Here is a 21502-nt window from a genome sequence, read left to right as displayed (position 1 = left end):
CAGCTTCGGACGATGATTACGTCTCACGCAAGCTCTCTCAGCCGCGCGCTGCATGTGGACTTGCACACACACACACGCACGACGGATATTTATAAGGAAAAAGAGGGCCGCGCCAGATGATACGAGATTGGAGGGAAAATAAAAAGAAGACGAAGAGAACAGCCTATACGAACTTTACGCTTCTCATTCTTCAAGGTCCGAACAAGAGCCGACACGGCGCGCGGCCATGTACACCCGCAGCTTTGAGAAATTAAAGGATTTCCGACGCTCTCTCTCTCTCTCTCTCTCGCTCTGCTCGGAGGGCGGAGACGGCGGAGAAAAAAGAGAAAAATAAATAAAAGAAGCTGAAAGCGGGGAGAAAATTTGACACGCGAGAAAATATTGTGTATCAGTTTGAAAGGCGGAGAGGCGGCGCGTAACCGCATATTTCCACGCGATATTATTATTTCCGGAGAATATTCGAAAATGATGAAGGCCAGCCGCATGCATGCATGCGCGCCGCGCTTTGAGCCGAGCGAGCTGTTGTATTCGCGCGCCCGCGAGCGAATGAATAATTATGGCAAGACCCGAGATTCGCTCCAGTTTTTTTTCTTCGAAAATGCATAAACGAGGCGAGGAGACAAAAAGCTTCGCGGCGACGCTTATGTCTCTCGCACTCTCTGCCGACTTTGCAGCGGGAATCTTGCAAGACTATGCAAGGCGATTATGACCGCGCACTGCTGCTGCCCGGCGGAGAGAAAAACGTGCAACTCGCGCGCGCGCTTGATTAAAAAAGCTCGGCATTTTAGAGCTTTGCAGTCCGGAGGCGGGGAGAAAAAAGAGCCAAGAGCATTGTGCTGTATTTTCAAAAGCGTTCCTTTCTCGATTCAGCCATCAACCGCATACGCGCTTCCTTAATTGTCTCCGCAGCCGCGGCGAGGGTTTTCGCGAAAGTCTATTGAATTCTTTTCCACGAACGTCACACACGTATGCGCTGTTTCAGGTGGCCTGGCTCCGAGTGGACACGCAGACGATCCTGACGATATCGAGTCACGTGATCACAAAGAACCACAGGATCGCAGTGACGCACAGCGGGCACCGCACCTGGTCCCTGCACATCAGGGACACCTGCGAGACTGACAGGGGCTGGTACATGTGTCAGGTCAACACCGATCCCATGTCGAGTAACACGGGATTCCTCGAAGTAGTCGGTGAGACACACACACTGCATAATATACAAAATCTCGTCCGTTTCTTTTTACGCGCGCGCGGCAGCGAGACGCCCGAAACTTTTCTGTATACCGGCAAACATTTGCCAAACAAGTATTCTAGGTGCAAATCAAGCCGCGATTCGAGTCCCCATCATCGTGTCCCCGAACTTTCCAAAGTAAATCTTTTCCGAAAGTTCCGCAGGCAAACTCTCTCGACGCCGGCGAAGTGTCTGTCTCTCCCCGCGCGCACTTCTACTTTTTCCCGCGCGACGAATCATAATCGCGTTTCATCTTTTTAAGCCGGTCCGCACTCCGTCTAATTGACTTTCGCAGCTCGAGAGAAGCGAGTGCAGCCAGTGCGAAGAATTCGACAGTGGCGTATACAATGTTTCACAGTTGTGATTAGTTAATGTAATTTCTCTTCCCCAGAGCTCAAATTACTCCGTTAACCAACTTGTCGCACACAAATACGTATCCGGCAGTACTCGACAAGTATTGACTCTCCGCGCTAAAATTAATGCAGCGAGTACTGATGAATTTGGCTAATTGCCTTTATCTTGAATTATTCACTCCGCTCGATTGCATTTCATCCATTTTTACTGACTGCACAGCTAATAATAACCCGAATACCGTCAGCTCGATCCAGCAGGATACGCGTGCGAATAATTGCTCGCGTTAGCGAAATCTTTCACCCTGCGCAACTTGACAAATTTCCCAATTGAACAAGCGCATGATGATCTCTCGTTCCGTACTACATCCACCTTGTGCTGCACCGAGAGAAGACCTACAAGTCGTCGTTATTGCTCTCGAATTTTCGCGTGCAAAGTTTCGAGAGCTCGCGGAAACTCTCCGGCATCTATGGCTTGCGAAATGATGAAAGCGTATACATGCGGAATCTATACAAGGATGCCATTCACGAAGTTTATCACTGGAAATCGAGCTGCGCGAAAACTCTCGACTCGATGATACGCGCAGTAATAGAGAGACCGCGAGCTGACAGAGGGGGCGATAAAAAGGCGCAAAGTGTTTGCGCGAGAGGAGTGTCTGATGACGAGCCTCGGCGGGAGAAGCGAGCTTGACACACGACTCAAGTTAGCGGTCCGAAAGTTTCAGTCTACACTACGCAGCAGAGACTGGCTCGTGTAAACTACATTGGACTGCTACTCTCTCCGGCTATTTGCATGGAGTTGTTAGGCGCTGCTGCTCTCCTTTTCATATACGGCGCTATTATATGCATATACTCCGCAAGCTCCTCTGCTAACTTGTCCATACGCACCGAGTGTGCACGGCGCAGCGCACTCGTCGTCCTGGCATTTTTTTTCGCTCTCGAGTGTCTCGCCGAGATAAAGAAAGAGGGTTACAGCGAGCGAGAGAGGAAGGGAGGGAGCGGAACGCAAGCCAGATTCTCCTGCAATGCAAATGTATGTAAAGCGCGCGCGCTCGGGCGGGCGGCTCGTGTCTCTCCGGCCGTGTACACTAGCCCAGGCGATCGCACTCTTGAAAGGCTATTAAACACCTTCCTGGCGACGTGCCCTCGGCCCTAATAACCGACTCTTGGCTACGTCTCCAGCGCGGCATTGCGCGCTTATCAAACTCTGCACTGCGTGCGGCTGCTCGGGAGGGAGGACACGCTCGATTACAGCGTTTTCTCCGTGCGTACTGCAATTTCCGATATTTTTCTTGCGGCGCACTCGGGAAGGATAATCTATATGGAAAACGGACGTATCGAGGTCTTGATGGCAAGTGTAGTACATAAGGGAGCCTGGAGCAAAACTGGATACTTTCGGTTTACCGATTTTTCACATGTTTATTCTAAGGTATGAACCTTTTAAATGGTGGGAATTACAATGATAACGCGTTGTTTCATATTTATATTATGTTGTATACTTATCAAAGCAAAAATAATATGTAATTTCGCAACTTCGAAAAGCGCACCCATTTTATTTCTTACCACTTGTCAGTTAATTCTAGCTTACCTGTTAAATTTTAATAATGAACATATTTTTAAAACTAATTTCACTAAATTTATTAAGGTATACATAAGCAAGTAGAGAAACTTTTTCAAACTTCCTACACTTGACAGTTTCTTTAACGATTTCATAACTTTTTATAGAGGAGAAGAATATTAGAATACAATGATACAGATTTATGAGGATCCGGTCAATATACTTATAGTTGCTAACATACATTAGACTCGTCTTTTACTATAGTTTTTGATTAATGATAAGTTAAAATTAACTCAACCATGTCCAGACTGTTTAATCTCGTGCATTATTAGCAAGAATTTAAATAAAAACATTCCTTATTTACGAGATTTTTTGAGGGCTTGTAAATTATGAGGTACTCGAAGCAATAGCCGATCAGTCATTAGGTTATTCCTCTCAAGCGTCAAAATTTTATAAAATATATTTTACTAAGCAATCATTTTAGATAACTTTAGAAAATTATTACACGCTTTTCCATGACATCAATACTTTGTAACAAACAGATTTACTACTAATAGTTCGCTCAAATCGTACAATTTGAAGTTGCTTTCGAAATAAAGATTGCGCATGAGCGCAGCAATCTGGCAGTGGCATTTCACGAGGAGATCATAAAATGTGCAACTCTCGATTAACTTTTTGGATTTCGTCCTCTCGATCTGTTGGATGCATGCTCTATAGTGATTCAACAAATTCAAATACCGCTCGATGATCTGCTCGCCTTCAAGACAATCAACGGTGAAAAGTGAACTTTTTACAGCGCCAGTATAGCTTGACGATTGTCATCCTGATGCTTGAATTGTCCATATTTTCGCGATTCATTGTGAGAGCCGAAGGCGAGTTGCCGCTGCTATTCACGATGAGCGTATCCGCGCCGGCAGTTTTGTCTTTCGTCACCGCCTAAACTCTCCGAGTCTGTAGCAGGCGACAATAGGTGGCGCATGGGCAGTTTTGCACTTCTCTCATCAAGAGTATGCTCTCTGAGTCTACATATAGTTGTGTGCCATCCACACTAAAACTACCTTGTTTTAAGAGAACAAGATTCAACTTGATTTTAGAACTGTTTTACGCAATAATATTGTTAATTCGTTAATTTACAATAGCTATAAACATAAATTTGAATAGTAAAAAAAAAGTTGTCGAATAGCCTTCAAGGCGACTGATGAAAAGGGTAAAAAGGGTATAAATCGAGATTCAATCAGATATTAAAATTAAAGATGTATAATTTATTGCGTTCTGATGTTCATAAATACAAATATACACGATTAAACTTTCCTAGCTTTAAACAAATATAAATTATTTACAATAACTTATTCACATTATTTACAATAATTAATATACTTTATTCATATTATTTACATTAGAATCATATGTGAATACCTATTCTTATTATAAATATAATCTAAGCCAAAATCTTATCTAACCAATTTTTTGTTTTTTACGTGTTTTAAACCATTCTCAGTCGATTTGTGACTTTTTATCAAAAATTCAAACGTAGAAAATTATTCAAGACTTTGACTTCATATTTTTAAGGCAAAATTTGTAATAAATTTTCTAAGTTCGAATTTTTCGAAAAAGCCAGTAATTGACTAGTTTCAAAGCGTAAAAAACAAAAAATTGGTTAGATGAGATTTAGGCGTGAGATCTCACGTGAGATATTTCAATAGGGTATTACTGTTCAGTTCAGCTATAGTTAGTTTCACTGCTAAAAACTGAGGTCAAGAAGGTCGTCAAGAGTCAGAATAGGAAGAGGCTCCACCTCCTCCGTCGGGATGACTTTACTGCCCATAGAGGCACTAATATCTCTAAGTAAAAACTCTATGTAACTCTCCTCCGTGGAACTAGGCTTTGGTTCTCGAGTCTTTTTCTTCGGATAGTCTTAACTCTTCGAGTCTTTTGCTGATGTTGATAATTGTGTTTTGTCGTGTAACGACGGGAGTTCGGGGAAGAGGGAATGGGCAATTGGTTGTTGAAATAAAATCAAGAATTCGCGGTCAAGAATCAGTGAACAGCTTGATTTGGCATAAAAACCCCTTCGGCCTAAGGGGAAAGCCAGAGCAAGCTATGTATGTGAAATTTATTGTAGATCAAAAGAATATACAACTTACGTGTACGTAATTACAGTAGAAACTTATTATTACGCCGCTAGAATAACGCTCGGATTCGCGTGTACCTTTAAAACGCGCTTACGCTGGCCTGCCGTCCGTCGGAGAAGCTGGCGTGCTTGTTGAGCCCTCGGTTCCGGAGCTGGGCCTCAGGACGACATTCTTCCCAAGACAGCTTCTCGTTGGGATGCTCAGCGGCGACGAAGATCTTACAAGCGCTGATGTACAAGGGCTGCTATGCGTGGAAACTGCCTAAATGTAACTAAATGCGCTCCTAGTAGAGGCTAGAGAGGTGCACTTGCTTGTGTTGCTCGAAGCCGACTGAAACAGGACGACGAGCTGCTCCTGACGTCCGGAAATCGTTCCGCTCCGTCAGGGCGGGGCCTTAAGGAGTAGCAGTGTCTTCTGGCGACAGGCGGCGCTACTCTCAACACGCCACGCATCGTCCGCTGCAGGAGAAGGGAGCGGCGCGGCTGCATAGCCGAGCGTTGCCACCCCTGAGCTCCGTCAGCTGGGAATAGCGTTCGAGACGGTAGAAGGGACAGGCTACCCAGGCTGCGCGCTCAGACCCGGGACGGGTCTTTTATGGGCCTAGTCGCCCGCAATAGCAGCGAACGTACACCGCTCTGCCTGTACTCTGGGGATTCCCCGATGATCGCCTGCAATAGCCGGTACGACGGCAACTGGTTTTTCCCCTGGAAAGTACCGCATGCAGTCTTAATGACCGATGCCGATCTATCCAGCGCAATACGCGCGAACAAATTGGACAACTTTTAATTCAGCGGGTGATCTGATCGACTTCGACAATCAGCTGTTGACCAAGAGGCTTGTACGTTTTTGGAGTACAGTACTACTGAATGAAGCAGCGGCTAACTGCTGCTGCCGGTGGCATACACAAGCAGTACGGATTTGTAAGCTGCAGATCCAACGGTGGTTGAATCACTTGTTGGTCCTGTGATTGCTGCTGTTTTACTGTAGAGACATCCCTGTGATAGTCGAAGAGGCTAAATTTAAAGCTGATAAATTGCATTTGTCCCGGATGGAATTTGGACTCCTAAGCCAGTGTTGGAGGCATATTCATGTAGCATGAGTTTGTGAACGACGGATGTAATCCCTGCTGTTGCTGTTGTGGAGACATTCCTGCGATGGCTGAAAACTGAATTTTGGAAGCATAAAGGTTTCTCTAATCGATCTGAATTCTGATCGGAGCATGTCCTAGGGGCTCTTTTCCAAATTTAGATAAAATTTTGTTGCTTACCGGTTCCATGGTTTTCTTTCAGTAGCTCCTTGCTCTCTGGATGCAGATCAAGAACTGATGTCGTTTGCGATCTGCAGCTTACTCATTGCCTATGTAGGGAGGAAGAGGAGAGGGGGAGAGTCGGGTTCTTGTTTGACTTTACGCCACCTGGCGCCGATCCTAATCATTAGATAGACGGCTAGACTTTATCATACCTAGTCCGTTATACTAAGAAAGTGTGTTTGTAATGATCAAGAACCAGATTCAACTTGATTTTAGAACTGTTTTACGCAGAAATATTGTTAATTTGTTAATTTACAATAACTATAGACATGAATTTAAATAATAAAAAAAGTTGTCAAATAGCCTTCAAGGCGACTAATGAAAAGGGTAAAAAGGGTAGGAATCAAGAATTCAATCAGATGGCAAGTATAAGTGTTATTCCACTTCCGCGTGAATGTGCAAAGGTACAAGAAAATCACTTAGACACAGTGAAAAGAATCGCCGAAGTGTAATGTCGACGATCTTGGTCTTGACGAAAATTAATGCGTTAAGACTATTCAAATAAGTTGCACACGTAACGAGCAAATATATTTTTTCTTATTTATTTAATGAAAAAAAAATGAATATTACAAGTCTAGCGCTAAAATGTATAAGTTTCTTGCGCTTGAATGAAGTGTTCAAGATGTTCCTTGCGCGGCGGTCAAGTCGAATCTGGATTTGTCCTCGTCGTCTGTCTAACAAGTTGATGTGACAAGTGGGATGAGTGCTGCGGGAGGGGATGTAGGCGGTGCATTGAAATGGGTAGGAAGCTTCATCTAGGACGAATATTTTATTGCAGGTATGATGGAGGAAGAGCAAGAGGCGCAGTAATTTAGGCTGTGGGCGTGCGATAGAAAAAAATCCGGATAGAGCAGGATGTAGGAAAAGGTCTGTCAATAAAGTCATTAGTGCGAAGGGTCAGCGCATTTTCTTAATCTGGTGCAATAAAGTTAAGAACATGAAGCGCGTCTGCGCCTGGTCCTTAATCGCGGTCGCCTTGCAGTCCGCGTTCGTACGTCATCATGTCGTTTATAGCAGTGCGGATTTGTAAAAATACGAAGCACTGACATTTGCGCAGCAGATTTACAGTTTTATAACATGGTTTTCGGATTTTCCCGAGGGTCAGTCGTTCGGGTACAAATTTGGAAATTTTAGCATACTTGTAAGACGTACGAGCATCTGATATAATGTTATATCTAAATATGAATACATTTTTAAAATAAGAATGTTAATAAACTTATATCTATACGTCTGGAGACGGAGCACACAGTACGAATATTTGTTTGCTTTATTTTTATTTAAGATATTTTAATTAAACTATTTTCGCAATCGTACGCTTTTGGAGAGAGGTTTTTTAGGTCTCTTTTCCTTGACGGTCTTGTCGAATCTGCCGTCTTGCTCGTCACCTGAGCAGCCAGGTATAGCGCCATATAGTTATTAGCGTAATACTCGGGCCGGTCGGGGGTGTGGTTGTTGCGTCACTACGCTGGGCCTGCATTGAAAAACCCAAGGGCCGTTGTCTGCGCCACGACGGACTATTTTATTGCAGGGTCAGGAAACGTACCTGTGCCAGGCACGAAGGGAATTAAGTGCTTAGTACGACTCTTACAGCTATGTTGATGTCATTCATGGCGATCTTGGCGATTCATGCCTACTCAGATAAAATACATTAATTACACATTTGCTCCAATCACAATAATCGAACTTATAAACTACGCGGCGCGACACGTCGTCAACTTCGCAATTTCGCGCGGACTTAAAATAATACGCGGCCTGTTTAGGGCCACGAAGGGCCTGCTCTCTTCAGGGGCGACCACGATCCGAGCCAGCCCGCTCCGAGTCGATCAGGTCACGAAGCAAGATTCATCTTGCTTCTCCCTGGGCCTCACCTTTTACCAGTCCGCTCGACTGGGGGTGAGAAGAAACGATTCTCTCAATCGCCATACGTATAGCAGCTTTTGTTAGGTACTACACTGGAGCGTCGGACTATCAGAGCTCGCGGCCGTGGACAAGTCTCCGTGTGTGTCGGTAACAATAAGTTTTATACACTGTGCCGAGACGTATAATTATACTTTGAATTTGCTAAATAACATATTTCATTCGATCTCCTGTTAATTTTTATGTATGAGTATACAATTTCAAAGATTTTCATAAGATATTTCTAATTACCATAATATTTTGTTAAGAAAATTGCTCGTGTGTAAAATAATTAAGTTTGAAAATTAATTTTGCAAACAAAATTAATTTTTTGCCTCTTCGATTCTCTTTTTTTCTTTAAGTCAGTCATAGCTATAGATATACATACGATTCTTTAATTATTACAAAGTCTACTTAATTGCTGTACACCCAACGGTAATAATTTTGAATGATAAAACGGCCGCGCCGAGTCTTATCAGGTTAGGTTAATTGATCAGCTAATGCGAGTAAACACTCTGCGCGGAGCGCGTGTGCTCGAGTTTTTTTCTCATCTCACGGCTTGCAGCCGTTTCTTTATCGCTGCAAGAGACAAATATGCATATACTATGCAGTTAAATGCAATTTTCGCAAAATATTATAATTCAAGGAAGATAGTCATTCAGTGCAAGCCCAGCTGAGCTGATCGAGCAGCAGCAATACTCTAGTGAGAATTCAGCAGGTATATAGACAGAGAAATCTTACTTACATATTAATAATTCAGACGCCAGCTTCCTTTCTGTGTTTTTTCAATTGTCAACAACTTACAAAAATTGTAAAAAATTATTAAATTCAGCTTTGAGATTTTTGCTTTGCAACAAACATGGTATATTTGAAGATTTTTGCGACAACATCCTGATTGTAAAGCTCCTTAGATTATAATAAAAAAATATTGTAATTTTTTAATTAATATTATTTAACAGAATCACAGTTTAAAGGTAATAATGCCAGAGTTTCATCGATAGACTATAAGACAACGGGACGGCAAGTAAGCATTAAAAAAATAATTTTGAAAAGTACAACCATCTTATTTTTTATATAAGATGAAAATCCGCTATGTGTTTAAATGAGTCTTCTATATACTTAGGAGAAATTTACTTGATTTTTTTATATTTATGATTTTGCTCATTTTTTGCACAAGATGATTTGGATTAGTTTTAGAATATTCAGATTAGATGTGAGAGAATCGTGAAACACAAAGCAGATATTCACCTTGAAGTTATAGTGAGATTGATTCTTCTAATTTGTTCTTTCTAATGATTTTTGTCAGTGTGCTGATTTTTAACACTTGACATTTTTAAACTGATTTCACTACATTCATTAGCGTATATTGATAAAAATACAAAAAAACTTTTGTTAGCTATAAACATTAGACAATTTCTCTAAGGATTGCATAACTTTTTAGAGGAGAAATCATAATTATAATACTAAGATACAGAATGGTGAGGATGGGTACAAAACTTATAGTTGCCAACATTTAGCTTGTAAAAGGTGTTTCTTGCCGTATACGTTCATTCGACAGAATTCGGTCGATTGTAGACGCTGCTCAACATCTCTTTAATATCGTTGGGTCTTTGGGCTACAATGCAAAGAAGCTCATGTAAGGAAATTAACAAGTGTTAACGAAAAACATGCGTGTATAAATAAATACACGAGAAGAACCATACAGCTGTACGTATACACGTAGCTTAGCAGCTACGGCGCGCGAACCCTCGTTAAATTTCCCCTTTATCGCGATGCAGCGGGTGTGTAGGCGTCTCGCAGCTACGCGCTGTACATACAGCTATGGAGGCGCGAGAATAAGAGATTGTCCTGCGCGCCCTGTATACGTATACAGCTCCTCTTCGCTGCTTGCAAGATTCGCTCGACAATTATTCCGACGCACCGGAGCGGTGTAATTCAATGGAATAGAAAAATAAGAAGAAGAGGAAAATGCCTTATTAGCGAGAAGAGGCTCGTAAATAATGCGAGCCGAGCCTCCTTTATTAGATCATTAGCTTTACATGCACAACTACGTCTAGCCGTTTCCTCCTCCTCCGACGGCGGCGTCGGCTGCCGAATATATAAGTATATAAGAAAGTAGGAGAGGAAAGAGGCTAAAAGGTAATTAGGTCTCGAGCCTCAAGCCCCGCGCGCGCTGCGAATCTGCGCTCATCGATCGCGCTGTACGTATACGGTCTGGCCGCCTTGCGTCTATTTCCCTTCGAAAGAAAGGCGAAATTGATAATTAACAAGCTCGAGAAAACAAGCGGTTGCTCTCTCTCTCTCTCTCTCTCTCTCTCTCTCTCTCTCGTGAGTCGAATAGACGTGTGTTATTATGGCTCCGCATCTAGCAAACTTTACAACGCCATCACACTCCGTTGGAGCGTTTTAAGTTTTTGCTGGCGAAGCAGACTCCTGCTGGCAAACGCATTCGCGAGCACAATCAGTGTGGCTCACCCTACAGAGCCAGGGAGATCTGTTGTTCGCCTGTCAAGGAGAAGTGATTCTACGAACGCCGTTCGCCATCTTCTTCTGACATGGCGGCACCAAGCCTGATCGTCCTGCTGGCAATCATCGCCACCCGAGCAGACAAGAGGACCTGGTCTACCCAACGCAGCGCCTCTCGTCACCACCGTCGAGGATCGTTCCAGCACGTATTGTGACTCATTGTGCCAAGTAAAGTGACAGCCTCGGCAGTGCGTTTGCGGTAGATTACTATCGTTTGTAATAAAATCAGTGCGTACCGTGTGATACTTTATTATAAGTGCATATAGGCGCGTCTGGCGATGTCTGCACGCTATAGAGCTTAAAACCTTGCTATAAGTCATTAGCACGTATTAGCAGCGACACGAAGAGAGACTCTCTGAGCTGCAAAAACAGCTCGACTTGATTAACGCCAAGTTGGATAGTGAGGATCGAGACCGTCCTTGCGCCAACCGGGATAGAGGCGAAGTATTAATTTTGGGAATCCCAGCTGCAGTGGAGCTCCCTCCAGCATCCATAGTAGAACACGTAATTCAAGTGATGGAAGCGATGGAATTAAAATATTTGGTGCTCAGGTTACGCGAGATAGAGGCAAATGCTCAGCCACGCGGCCAGTGCCTCCACGTGCATAGGTCGATCGCCGTAAGGATGCTTTTTACCGCGGCACGCGACGAAATCATTTTAAAATGGACAGAGCACAATCAGAACGCAAAAAACACGCAAGTCTTCTTCGGCATTGGAGGTAACGTTACCGTATATATGCGAGAGTTATGGCCCCAACAGATGTATAAATTGTTTCGACTAGTAAATGCTAAGAAAAAGGCTCTTAACTACGCGCAAGTATACGTATGGAACAGAGATGGGAGATGGCTACGAAGTCTTCATTAAAAAAAACCGCGATTCTGATCCGATAAGGATCCATAGGGCACAGGACCTAGACTTACTGCCACCGCATGTGAGCGAATGACGCCAGCGAAAGGGCACGAGGCAACCGGGCAACAGAGAGGGACTCCGTATAAGACACATAAATGCCAATCGTCTTGACACGCACATTAGCCTTATCCGCCACCAATGCTCCGAATCGAACCCCGATATACTAGCTTTCACGGAAACCTTCCCTATACCAGAAAAAGACGATAATATCGTAAGCATCGCGGGTTACAACTTTTTCAGACTCGATCGTATCGGCAAAGAAGGTGGAGGATTAGGCATTTACATACGAAATAATCTCCAGGCAAAACTTTTGTACAACTCAAACCCGATCTACAGTGACAATTCTGAATTTATTATTCTAGAAATAAAAAATATTTGCTACTCTCTGTTACTGGCCGTTGTTTATCGCAGACCTAAAGCCACATAAGCTGACCACTTTTTTTCATGCCTATCGGAATACCTGCCTTCGTACAACAACGTACTTATTACAGGGGACTTTAACCTCAACATGCTCGCGCAAGACGAAGGATTAAAAGCCCTGATCTCTTATATACAAGCACGCTCGCTCTATCTCGTGACGTCCGAAGCCACGCACCACACACACACACACACACACACACACACACACACACACACGGAGACGACGGTGTCCAACACCTGGCTTGATTTGTTTATAACGCACTCGAAGTATGCCATAACTGGCTACAGAAAGTCAGAGGCCCCTTTCATTGCTGGGCACGACTATATCGAATTAGACATCAAATTTTTTAAGCCAGACAGAAACCCCAGTGATCATTCAACCTCTTGTAAACCTTTTTAATACGTCTATCAATTTATCAACGTACCCAAGCATACGATTAGTTTTTGCAGTACCTAGAACATTATAATATAATAAATGAGCGCCAAGCGGGCTTTCGCGGTGGAAAGAGTACGCAAACGGACCGAATGGATAATATATATATATATATATATATATAAAATATTTCATCCAACGCTTATATAAACTTTCATACGTGTACATTCGTATGTATATATTCCCTGTTGTAAATATATACCTGGATATCCAGGTGGATTTTCCATATTGATAATCTATATGGATTCATGTGGATTCCATGTGGATATTCCATATGGATATCCATGTGGATATACATCTACTTTTTTAAAAAGTCAAGACAGTTAAACATTTTTTATGCGCCTGTTATGTATAGTTCATCTAACCATTAATGGAAGTACCATCCGGATGATAACACCTAAACTGGGGTTGTGAGCTCAAAAATATTCACTTTTTAATTATTTAAAAAAAATTTTAATTTTTTGTAATGCTAAAAAAATTAAGATTTTGTAGCTCACAACCCCAGTTTAGGTGTTATCATTCGGATGGTACTTCCATCGAGAGGATTTATAAGCCGACTTCCGGCCCTTTATTTGCCGAATATAGAGGTAAATTGCGTTATAATCGAGCCCTGCGATTCTCTAAAAATACTCGGCATCGTTCTCGACAGCACGCTCTCTTGGCGCGAGTAGACTTCTGCTATTGCGAGAAAATGCTTCGCCGCTCTGTCTCGTCTGCGTAAATGCGGTGATTCGCTGCCTAATAGCACTAAATCCATGTTGATCAAAGCGCTGATATTTTCATATTTCGACTATTGCGCCAGCATATTCGACCTTTCAGACGAGCTAAATACCAAGCTTGCTAGATGCAAAAATTCTGGACTTGGATTTGCGACAGGAGTAAAGAAATATGAACATATCACACCATCTTATGTAAAATATGATTTACTTCCAGCGAGGGATAGGCGAGAATATATCTGTACCAGTTTACTTGCCAATACCCTTGTAAACAAGGCTCCTGATTATCTTTGCAAGCATTTAGTATTTCGTCCTAAGGATTCCATCGGCTCTAAGCGCGCGTCCGCACTAGACTTGAAAATAAAAAATGTTCGAACCTCTTGTTATCGCACATCTTTTAGACTCGGCAGTGCTGCGATCTGGAACGGGATTCCAGATAGCGTACGCAGCATTTATAAGCAGCGTAATTTTAAGTTCAAATTATATAAATATTTTCTTGATAAATTCACGCTAGGACTGCGATAGCTTTTATTTACTCATGTGTAGCTGTTATATATTTATTTTAAGTATATTTTTACTGTAAATAGACTTATGTGATGCGACCTTTTTTGCCATTGATCTCTGTAGCTGGTGCTTTAGTTTTAAGGATTTTATTAATTAATTTATTTTTAATCCGTATACGAGTTCGTTACTGTTTTCTGCCTGTAGCTCACTGTCAGATTACAAATGCGCGCGTATAATCATGTATATACACTATTCTGTAAATTGCTGTGGCTTTTTAGGACCTCTGAGTCCTGTGCCAATAAAAACTCACTCACTCACTCACTCTCAAAAAGGCGCGTGTCTCGTTTTCCAGTGCCACCGGATATCCTGGACGACTCGACGAGCACGGACATGATGGTGAACGAGGGCAGCAACGTGACGCTGCGTTGCGCAGCGACCGGTACTCCCCGGCCGACCATCACCTGGCGTCGCGAGGCCGGTGGTAGCATCTCTTCGCAGGAAGGTATACACGCGCTTCTCTTTCGCTATTCTTACGTCACGGCCCGCAAGCTCCAAAGGGTTATAACAATCATGCGCTGTCTCTCGCTCCAGCCGGCGGAGCAGTGGTGAGCGCGGAGGGTTCGCAGCTGGAAATAACGCGCGTCAACCGGCTGCACATGGGAGCCTATCTGTGCATCGCTTCGAACGGTGTGCCGCCGACAGTCAGCAAGCGAATCGTCCTCATCGTCCACTGTACGTATACACTATACATATATCCTACATGCATAATGCTCTCTTATCGCGCTGGCGTTCTCCCCGCTCGTCGCTAGGCGAAATCCGCTAATTCGCTCGAATCTCCCGCCCGCGCTGCACACACGGCCGCTCGTTCGTCGAGCAGCTTTATTATAGCCCAGCGCGCATTATACGCAAACTTGCGCCGCTGCCGCGAGATCCTTTGAAATGTAGTATGGGCGAGTTGGGCGCTTAATTTAGCCCCGGTTTTCCAGGCTTGATTTCATTCCCGCGAATATAACGCTGGGGGGCGGGGGAGAGCGGCCGCGCGCATAATAACGCCACTTAAGGGCTGCGCCGGCAGTACGAGCCTATGAAATTCCTCAAATCTCCGGGCAAATTGTTTTTGAATGCGCATTGTTAGGCCGTTATATATTCCGGCTTTCCTCGCGAAAATCTCTCTAGTCCCCGGATTTCCTTGCACGCGCCGCAATTATACTCTCACTCCCTCCTCCTGCCGCGGCCGCGAGGCTATTGTTGCCCCCGCCACCGCTGCGGCTTTCTGCCTGGCTTGTCAAAGGATCATTTTTCTCTTTCTCGTTATACATTGTTTGGCCTGCTTTTGGCCCGCGCTCTTTTTCACGGACAATCTAATTTATTCTCCGAACAGTTTCGCCGATGATCCACATCGAGAACCAATTGGTTGGCGCTTACGAGGGCCAGAAGTTGATGCTGGAGTGTCGCAGCGAAGCCTACCCTCGGCCGATCACCTACTGGACGTCGCCGGCGAACGAGACGATAAACAACGGTAATGATTTTTCCCTCTCGATGTTCATACTGCTGGAAAATATGCCCGTCCGTTAAATTCTTAATTTACGGCCTGCAATTACTGAAGTTTCGAGCTTCTTATACGGCTCGTACGTGCGCGCGAGTTTATTTATCCGTCCGCGCTTTTCCAGCGAGTTTTTAATTTCTGAGAAAATTAATCGCTGCCGGATTTACATGCGCTCCACTCTGAATAGGATAACGTCGTGATGTACTTTTTTCTCATATTCCAAGACGGCCACTACAAAGTCGAGTCCTCCACCTCAGGCTACGAGACGACGATGAAACTCGTGATCAGGTCCGTGCGGAGCCAGGACTACGGGCTGTTTCGCTGCATAGCGACGAATTCCCTGGGAGAGACCGATGGAAAAATCACGCTGTACAGTGAGTATATGAAACATCGCCTAATTCGCCGTCAAGCGGTCAAGCTCTCGGTCTGCATTATTCCGCGACGAAATGGAAAAAGGAAAATGGAGAGCAGACACGCTCGAAAGTATTTCCAGGAAGGCCGAGCGCGCGATGTGCAATGCAAATTCTCAGCTTGCAGCGCTGTACGTGCCGACTCGGCCGGCACTACTGTACACTTCCTTCGATTCTCGAATGGGCTTACGTCCTTGTCGTAGTCCTCGTCGTCGGCGGCATGTGAAATACGATCGCTCGCGTGCTTTGTCGATGTAGGGCTAGCGCTTCTTCTTCCGCTGGCGAGCGAACGAGCCGTACAGCGGTATAGTGCCTCCGCGCATGCACAGGAAGGAGAAAGCGGGCCTGCGAGCTTTCGCAATTGAAAGTCCTACTCGGTCCTGCTCGGATCCTGGAAATAAAAATCCCGCGATCGATACATGATCGGCCTGTGTCTCGCGTACTGTCAAGTTCGCCAAACCGACGAGAACTATAAGACGGTCACACAGTGCGAAAAAGATCGGAGCTTTAATTTTCCCGCGCGTACTTACTACCAGAGAGACCGAAAGCGAAGATAACGGGAAAAGCGACCGCGTATCAAATGCCTTTAATCGGCTTTTCCATTTTCCATCGAAAAAAAGGGAATAAGAGCAAAAAGTGGAGAGAAGTCTCGGAGCTCTCGCGTTTGTTCTACTGCAGAAAAGCTGTACCGCCCACACCGGCTCGCGGACACTTTAATCGAACGCGCGCGACTCTCCAATTAGTAGCGCGCTTCTAGTCTTTCTCTCTATAGCTTTTTCTCCCTTTTCTCTTGCTCTGAGCACGCAGCAAAGCGGCGTAAACGAAAGGACATCGCTCTTATGCTCTCATTTCAGGCGTTGGTGGACACATATATAGATATATCTGGGTGTTCCAATTGTAGATCTACGCGGGAAATACGAAAATGGAAATTGATGCGGGTTATTTAGAGCTTTCATTTATGCATTCATTTTATTATTCGATCGAGAATTCGATCGTCGTCCATGAAAGTTGCATAGCTCGCGCAGAGAGAAGATGCGCATATTTATTCGGAAAACGTGTCTATTCTATCGATTGACATAATAAATTGAAATTCGAGCTGTATATGTCCACACGGGAACGCGAAGGGTTCTCGAGCTGACTCGCTCGTTGATTGCCGGTAATTCGTTTGCCGATAAAATTCGCATTCATCGCATTGGTTGCAGCTTTTAAATCGTGTTCCTGAGCACACTTAATAAGCTTGTCGTAATGATTTCATACCGACGGTAATCCGTCCTTCACGAGAGCCGCAAGCGAGGAAGCAAAAGAGCTACAGAGTGTACGCGGATATCGAGTGAGATAGAGTTGCAGCGAACTATAGCTCCGCGCGTACAAGCAATCCGAGAAAAAGCTCCGTAAACTGGCATTCGGACGATCTGTCAGAGCCAGACATAGGTTAATCAATAGTCGATTTCAATTATATACATCTTGAATCAGTAAACGTTCTATCGGATGCTCTTGCTTCTCGGAGAGATTTCTGATACGAATATAGATAACATAAAGTAAATTGAATTTTTTTAATGAATCTCGTGATCATTGATAGACAGCACCAAACTATGAGATTCGTTATTCCTGAATTTTTCAATCTCTGAATGAAATATCTTATTAGTTATGCATATACGAGGAACATCAATTTGTTCCGATGAAAAGTTCATATCGCCTTTAATCAGAGCACGTCATTCTACTCTATATACATTCTTTAGTTGATTGGTCGAATATCCGTGGGACGATATGCGATTCTCTCGAAATAAATAAACTCTCAAATCATGCTCCTACACGAGGAAACGCTCAACATCGACGCGTGATATAGAGTTAAAATTGCGGGTGGCGAAATCTCAACTCGTTCGTGGTAGTACAGTCATTTAAAAGCCAGTAATTTCCAGAAATTCTCAGCAAACTCACTTGCTTGGAATAATTGAATTTGTATTACACGCTGGTCTTGCAAAGCGAACCGAAGCTGCTGCTGCTGCTACAGCCCCGGCAGCTGCGGTGGTCTTTAGCCGCTGTTATCATTGCAGTGTGGCACCTCGTTTGTGGGCCGTTTGTGGATTTTCATGGAGGCAACCGTGCAGGCCGTTACGTAATAACTGCGCGCGCTGAAACAGCTTTCGCCATGCCAGATTTAACTCATTCAAATTTCACCGCGGAGTTCCTTTTATAAGAATTTAACAACCCTTTTTATTCCGACCCGCGCGTCAATGCGCGCAAGCATAGCAGCGATATTTACGATGACAATAATGATACGCATAACATTCGTTCCGCAGGTATATCGAGGCCGAGCTCGGTGCGCAAGTCGAACACGAGGCGCGACTCGAAAAAGTTCTGGAGCCAGGAGCACGGCTATGAGAAGACAGTTGCAGGCACGATGGAGGAGTCGTCATTCAGGGACGACGGCGACGCGGAAGACGACGACTCGGAATCTTCGGCGCGAGGACCACTCCAGCAGCCAGTGCTGCTACTGCTCGGCTGCTGCGTCACGAGCTCAATCATCGCGCGAACATTGCCTTCGTAGATCACGAGAACCGAGTCATTCACGCGTGTACACACGCGCACGCGGGATATTATACACGTGCGGCGAGGCTCTGGGGAGGAGGGGGACACACGAGGCACAGAGATCGACACAGCGAGTCGAGCCGCGCTCTCGCCACCGCGACTTCCAATTAAACTTCGAAATCGCGGTCGCAATTCGATTTACTGCGGGGGCGCACGGCCGCGACGAAGACTGCGCGACAATTTCGATACACTAGCCCGTGAAATTTCCAGCGACGAGACGGGGGCGGCAGGGGAGAGCGAGCCATCAGCGGCAGTAGTCGCTTCGCCGTTCCTCTTTTCAGCGTGTTTTGCCGCACTCACTATTCTGTTCTGCCATATCGATTCAAGCTCGCTCGCCTACACGTGCGGCTTTCAGCTGATGTTGTACATATATACGTATGTTGGGATATCGCTCGGTTACCGCGGTGTACACACACACACACACACACTCACGGACGGACGATATTCCTCGACGATCACTGCCACGCTTATCCGTTTGACGTTGCGGTCGACGTCGCTCGCTTGTGTTGATTTGGAAAAGCTCTTTCGCGTATATGATCCGTGTACAGAATTGATAATTAGGACAATTTGCGTCGGAGTGAGAGAGATGGCGAGGAATGAACGTTGCAACGAACGCGTGGCCCGGGGAATGAGCGCTTTCATTTCGCGTATGGAGCGAGGAACTCCGCGGGAAAAGCCCGCGGATTCTTTCGAGTCTCGCGCAAAAACATCGAGTTTACATGTCAAAGACTACCGCTAATTAAAGCGCCTGCTCCGCTTCGCGTTTGCTGAACTGGCAGGAATTTTTTCTTCGGAATAAGCCCGAGTCAGATTCAATGCTTTGTACATGAATATGCATTCAATTAGAATAATGTTGAATAAAACGGCTCAAAGGGCTTATTTATGCGCTAGGTGAGGAGCGGAGTGAAGTGCGATTGAAAGAGGGCATTTGCCGCTATGTCATGAGTACGCGATCGATTTACTCGGATACCCGTGTATAAGGATGTATACTATATACGGAAATCTTGTTTTCCCTATCGCACGTTTACCCATGCAGTATACGCACTCGAGAAAATCTCGAGACGTAAGTCCTCCTGAAGTGAACGAGCACGTGCCTCTCTTTCTCTCTTCGGTTACAGCCTCGAGTCTTTCTTTTTCATCGCGTTGTAGCATGTGAATATCGTGACTTTAATTGCTTCTTTCCTTTGACGATCTAGTAGTTTACGACTGAAACTTTGTTTGACGCACTGGCGCTTCTCACAAGATCGTTTTTATACTTGGTTATGACTATATTAGTAGCTGTCCTGAACAATGTTTAGCGACGAATGCCAAATGAGATTAAAAACGAACTTCTGGAAATTCGTTTCGAATGATGAATGCACCGTACTTTTATTCACGTATATCGGTTGTAAGAAAGTGTACAAAGTAATTAAGAAACAAGGACGATACGCTAGCAATATTTTATCCGTTCTCACTATGATTCGAGTTCGGTTGATTCGGTTTTAAAAGTTTAATTTTCTCGATACGGATGATTAATTAATGTGCGAGTACATTATAGGATACTTCTTGTAGTGAGAATAAAATTGAATCGCGTATATAAGGCATAAGGAACACATGGGAGCAATAGTTGTTGAAAGAGAATCGATGAACTTGTAATTATATACATAAATATATGCAAATTTTTGCAAATGTGTAAAACATAATATATGATTAAATCCATGTAATGTAAACTATGATTAACGAACCGCTAAGAAAGAACACTGTTTCGTTTCTTTCTCGTACATTATAGTTGTTCATTTAGTATATACTAGCTTAATTTGTACATACGCAATCACGATAACCAAAGACAATGTTAGATGTGTTAATATTAAAGTTTGAAAGATTAAGGTGCGTGTACGTGTTCTCAGTGCTTTAAAATGCAATTGTTGTGTACAGGGTAGTGTACTCGAGACGCCTTGATATGGACGTGCTGTTTTGAATTTATCTGATATACACAGAGAACAGAAAAAGAAGAAATCTGCTTCTTCGCAGACTCCAGCTCTTATGGTTACAATGCAGTCTATATGTATGGTTCTGGTCTTATAAAGGAGTTATATTAGTTTGAAAAATTCAATGACAGAGACAGCCCCATATTTCATATCAAGGCGCCTTATAAACGCAAATATGAATTATATAGAATAAGCCTCAGGGACCGGTACATAATACAAACAATACAAATTTATATAACGTGTATCTGATAATGCTGGAACTACTGAATATTTCGCAATTGTACCAAATTCAAAAGCATGAGTGTGAAATGTAAATATTTATCTGCATCGTTGTGTATTCAAATAATAAATGTTAGCTACGCAAGAGTTATTTAAGGTTTGTATTACTTTCAAGTATCGTTAGCGCACAATACAAATTTTATGTTACCGTCGATCCAAACTTTTTTTTTAATCATCTCAACGAATATTTATACAAATTTTGCTAGCATACGATAACTATATGAGCATGCTCAACGGTACTTGTATCGACAGTCGGCGGTACCTGCTGGAATTTCCTTTACCAACAAAAATATTGATTTTCCCTACCGAGTACCGCACATCGTAGCTATACTGACTGCACACGTGCAGGAGAGTGTTTCACCTTGAACCGTCAGATGGCTCTAGGAGTACGTTTTTACATTTGTAAATTTATCGATCAATCAAGAACTGAATAGGATTGAAGGTATGAACAACTTTCTAATACGATTTGTGTTGATTTATTCCTAAAGTTACGTGGTCAAAGGAACAGGAAACGAAGAACGTCTATGTGCGAAGCTGCACGCGAAGCAATGCCCGTTACTAACAGGATTCCACTCACGGCGCTAAGAATAGAGCTATTAAATTCCCACGTTATATTTTAATTTATTTATTCGACGATTCATATTCGATCGCTGCGTCTGCATGAAACCTGTGCGTCATCGTGGCATTCTATCCACGAGATTATAAATATTACAGTTTTATTATAAAGTTT

The 21502-nt window shown here is 43.8% G+C and overlaps 1 protein-coding gene across 2 annotated transcripts in view; it reads left to right on the top strand.

The window, feature by feature from the left end:
* The window catches only part of LOC100119164 (neurotrimin), a 38829-nt gene extending 17966 nt beyond the window's left edge, over positions 1-20863 (top strand). For both annotated transcript variants that reach the window (XM_031931841.1, XM_031931840.1), the window contains 6 exons: positions 983-1190; positions 14334-14483; positions 14573-14713; positions 15363-15500; positions 15752-15901; positions 18238-20863. In XM_031931841.1, coding sequence (XP_031787701.1) covers positions 983-1190; positions 14334-14483; positions 14573-14713; positions 15363-15500; positions 15752-15901; positions 18238-18485 — 1035 coding nt within the window. In that variant the 3' untranslated portion in view covers positions 18486-20863. The remainder of the gene's footprint in view (positions 1-982; positions 1191-14333; positions 14484-14572; positions 14714-15362; positions 15501-15751; positions 15902-18237) is intronic.
* The last annotated feature ends 639 nt before the right edge of the window (positions 20864-21502 follow it).

The sequence above is a fragment of the Nasonia vitripennis genome, chromosome 5 (genome assembly GCF_009193385.2).
Source record: "Nasonia vitripennis strain AsymCx chromosome 5, Nvit_psr_1.1, whole genome shotgun sequence".
Lineage (NCBI taxonomy): Eukaryota > Metazoa > Arthropoda > Insecta > Hymenoptera > Pteromalidae > Nasonia > Nasonia vitripennis.
Note: the sequence above shows the minus strand (reverse complement) of the source record. Positions and strands in the feature narration are given on the sequence as shown.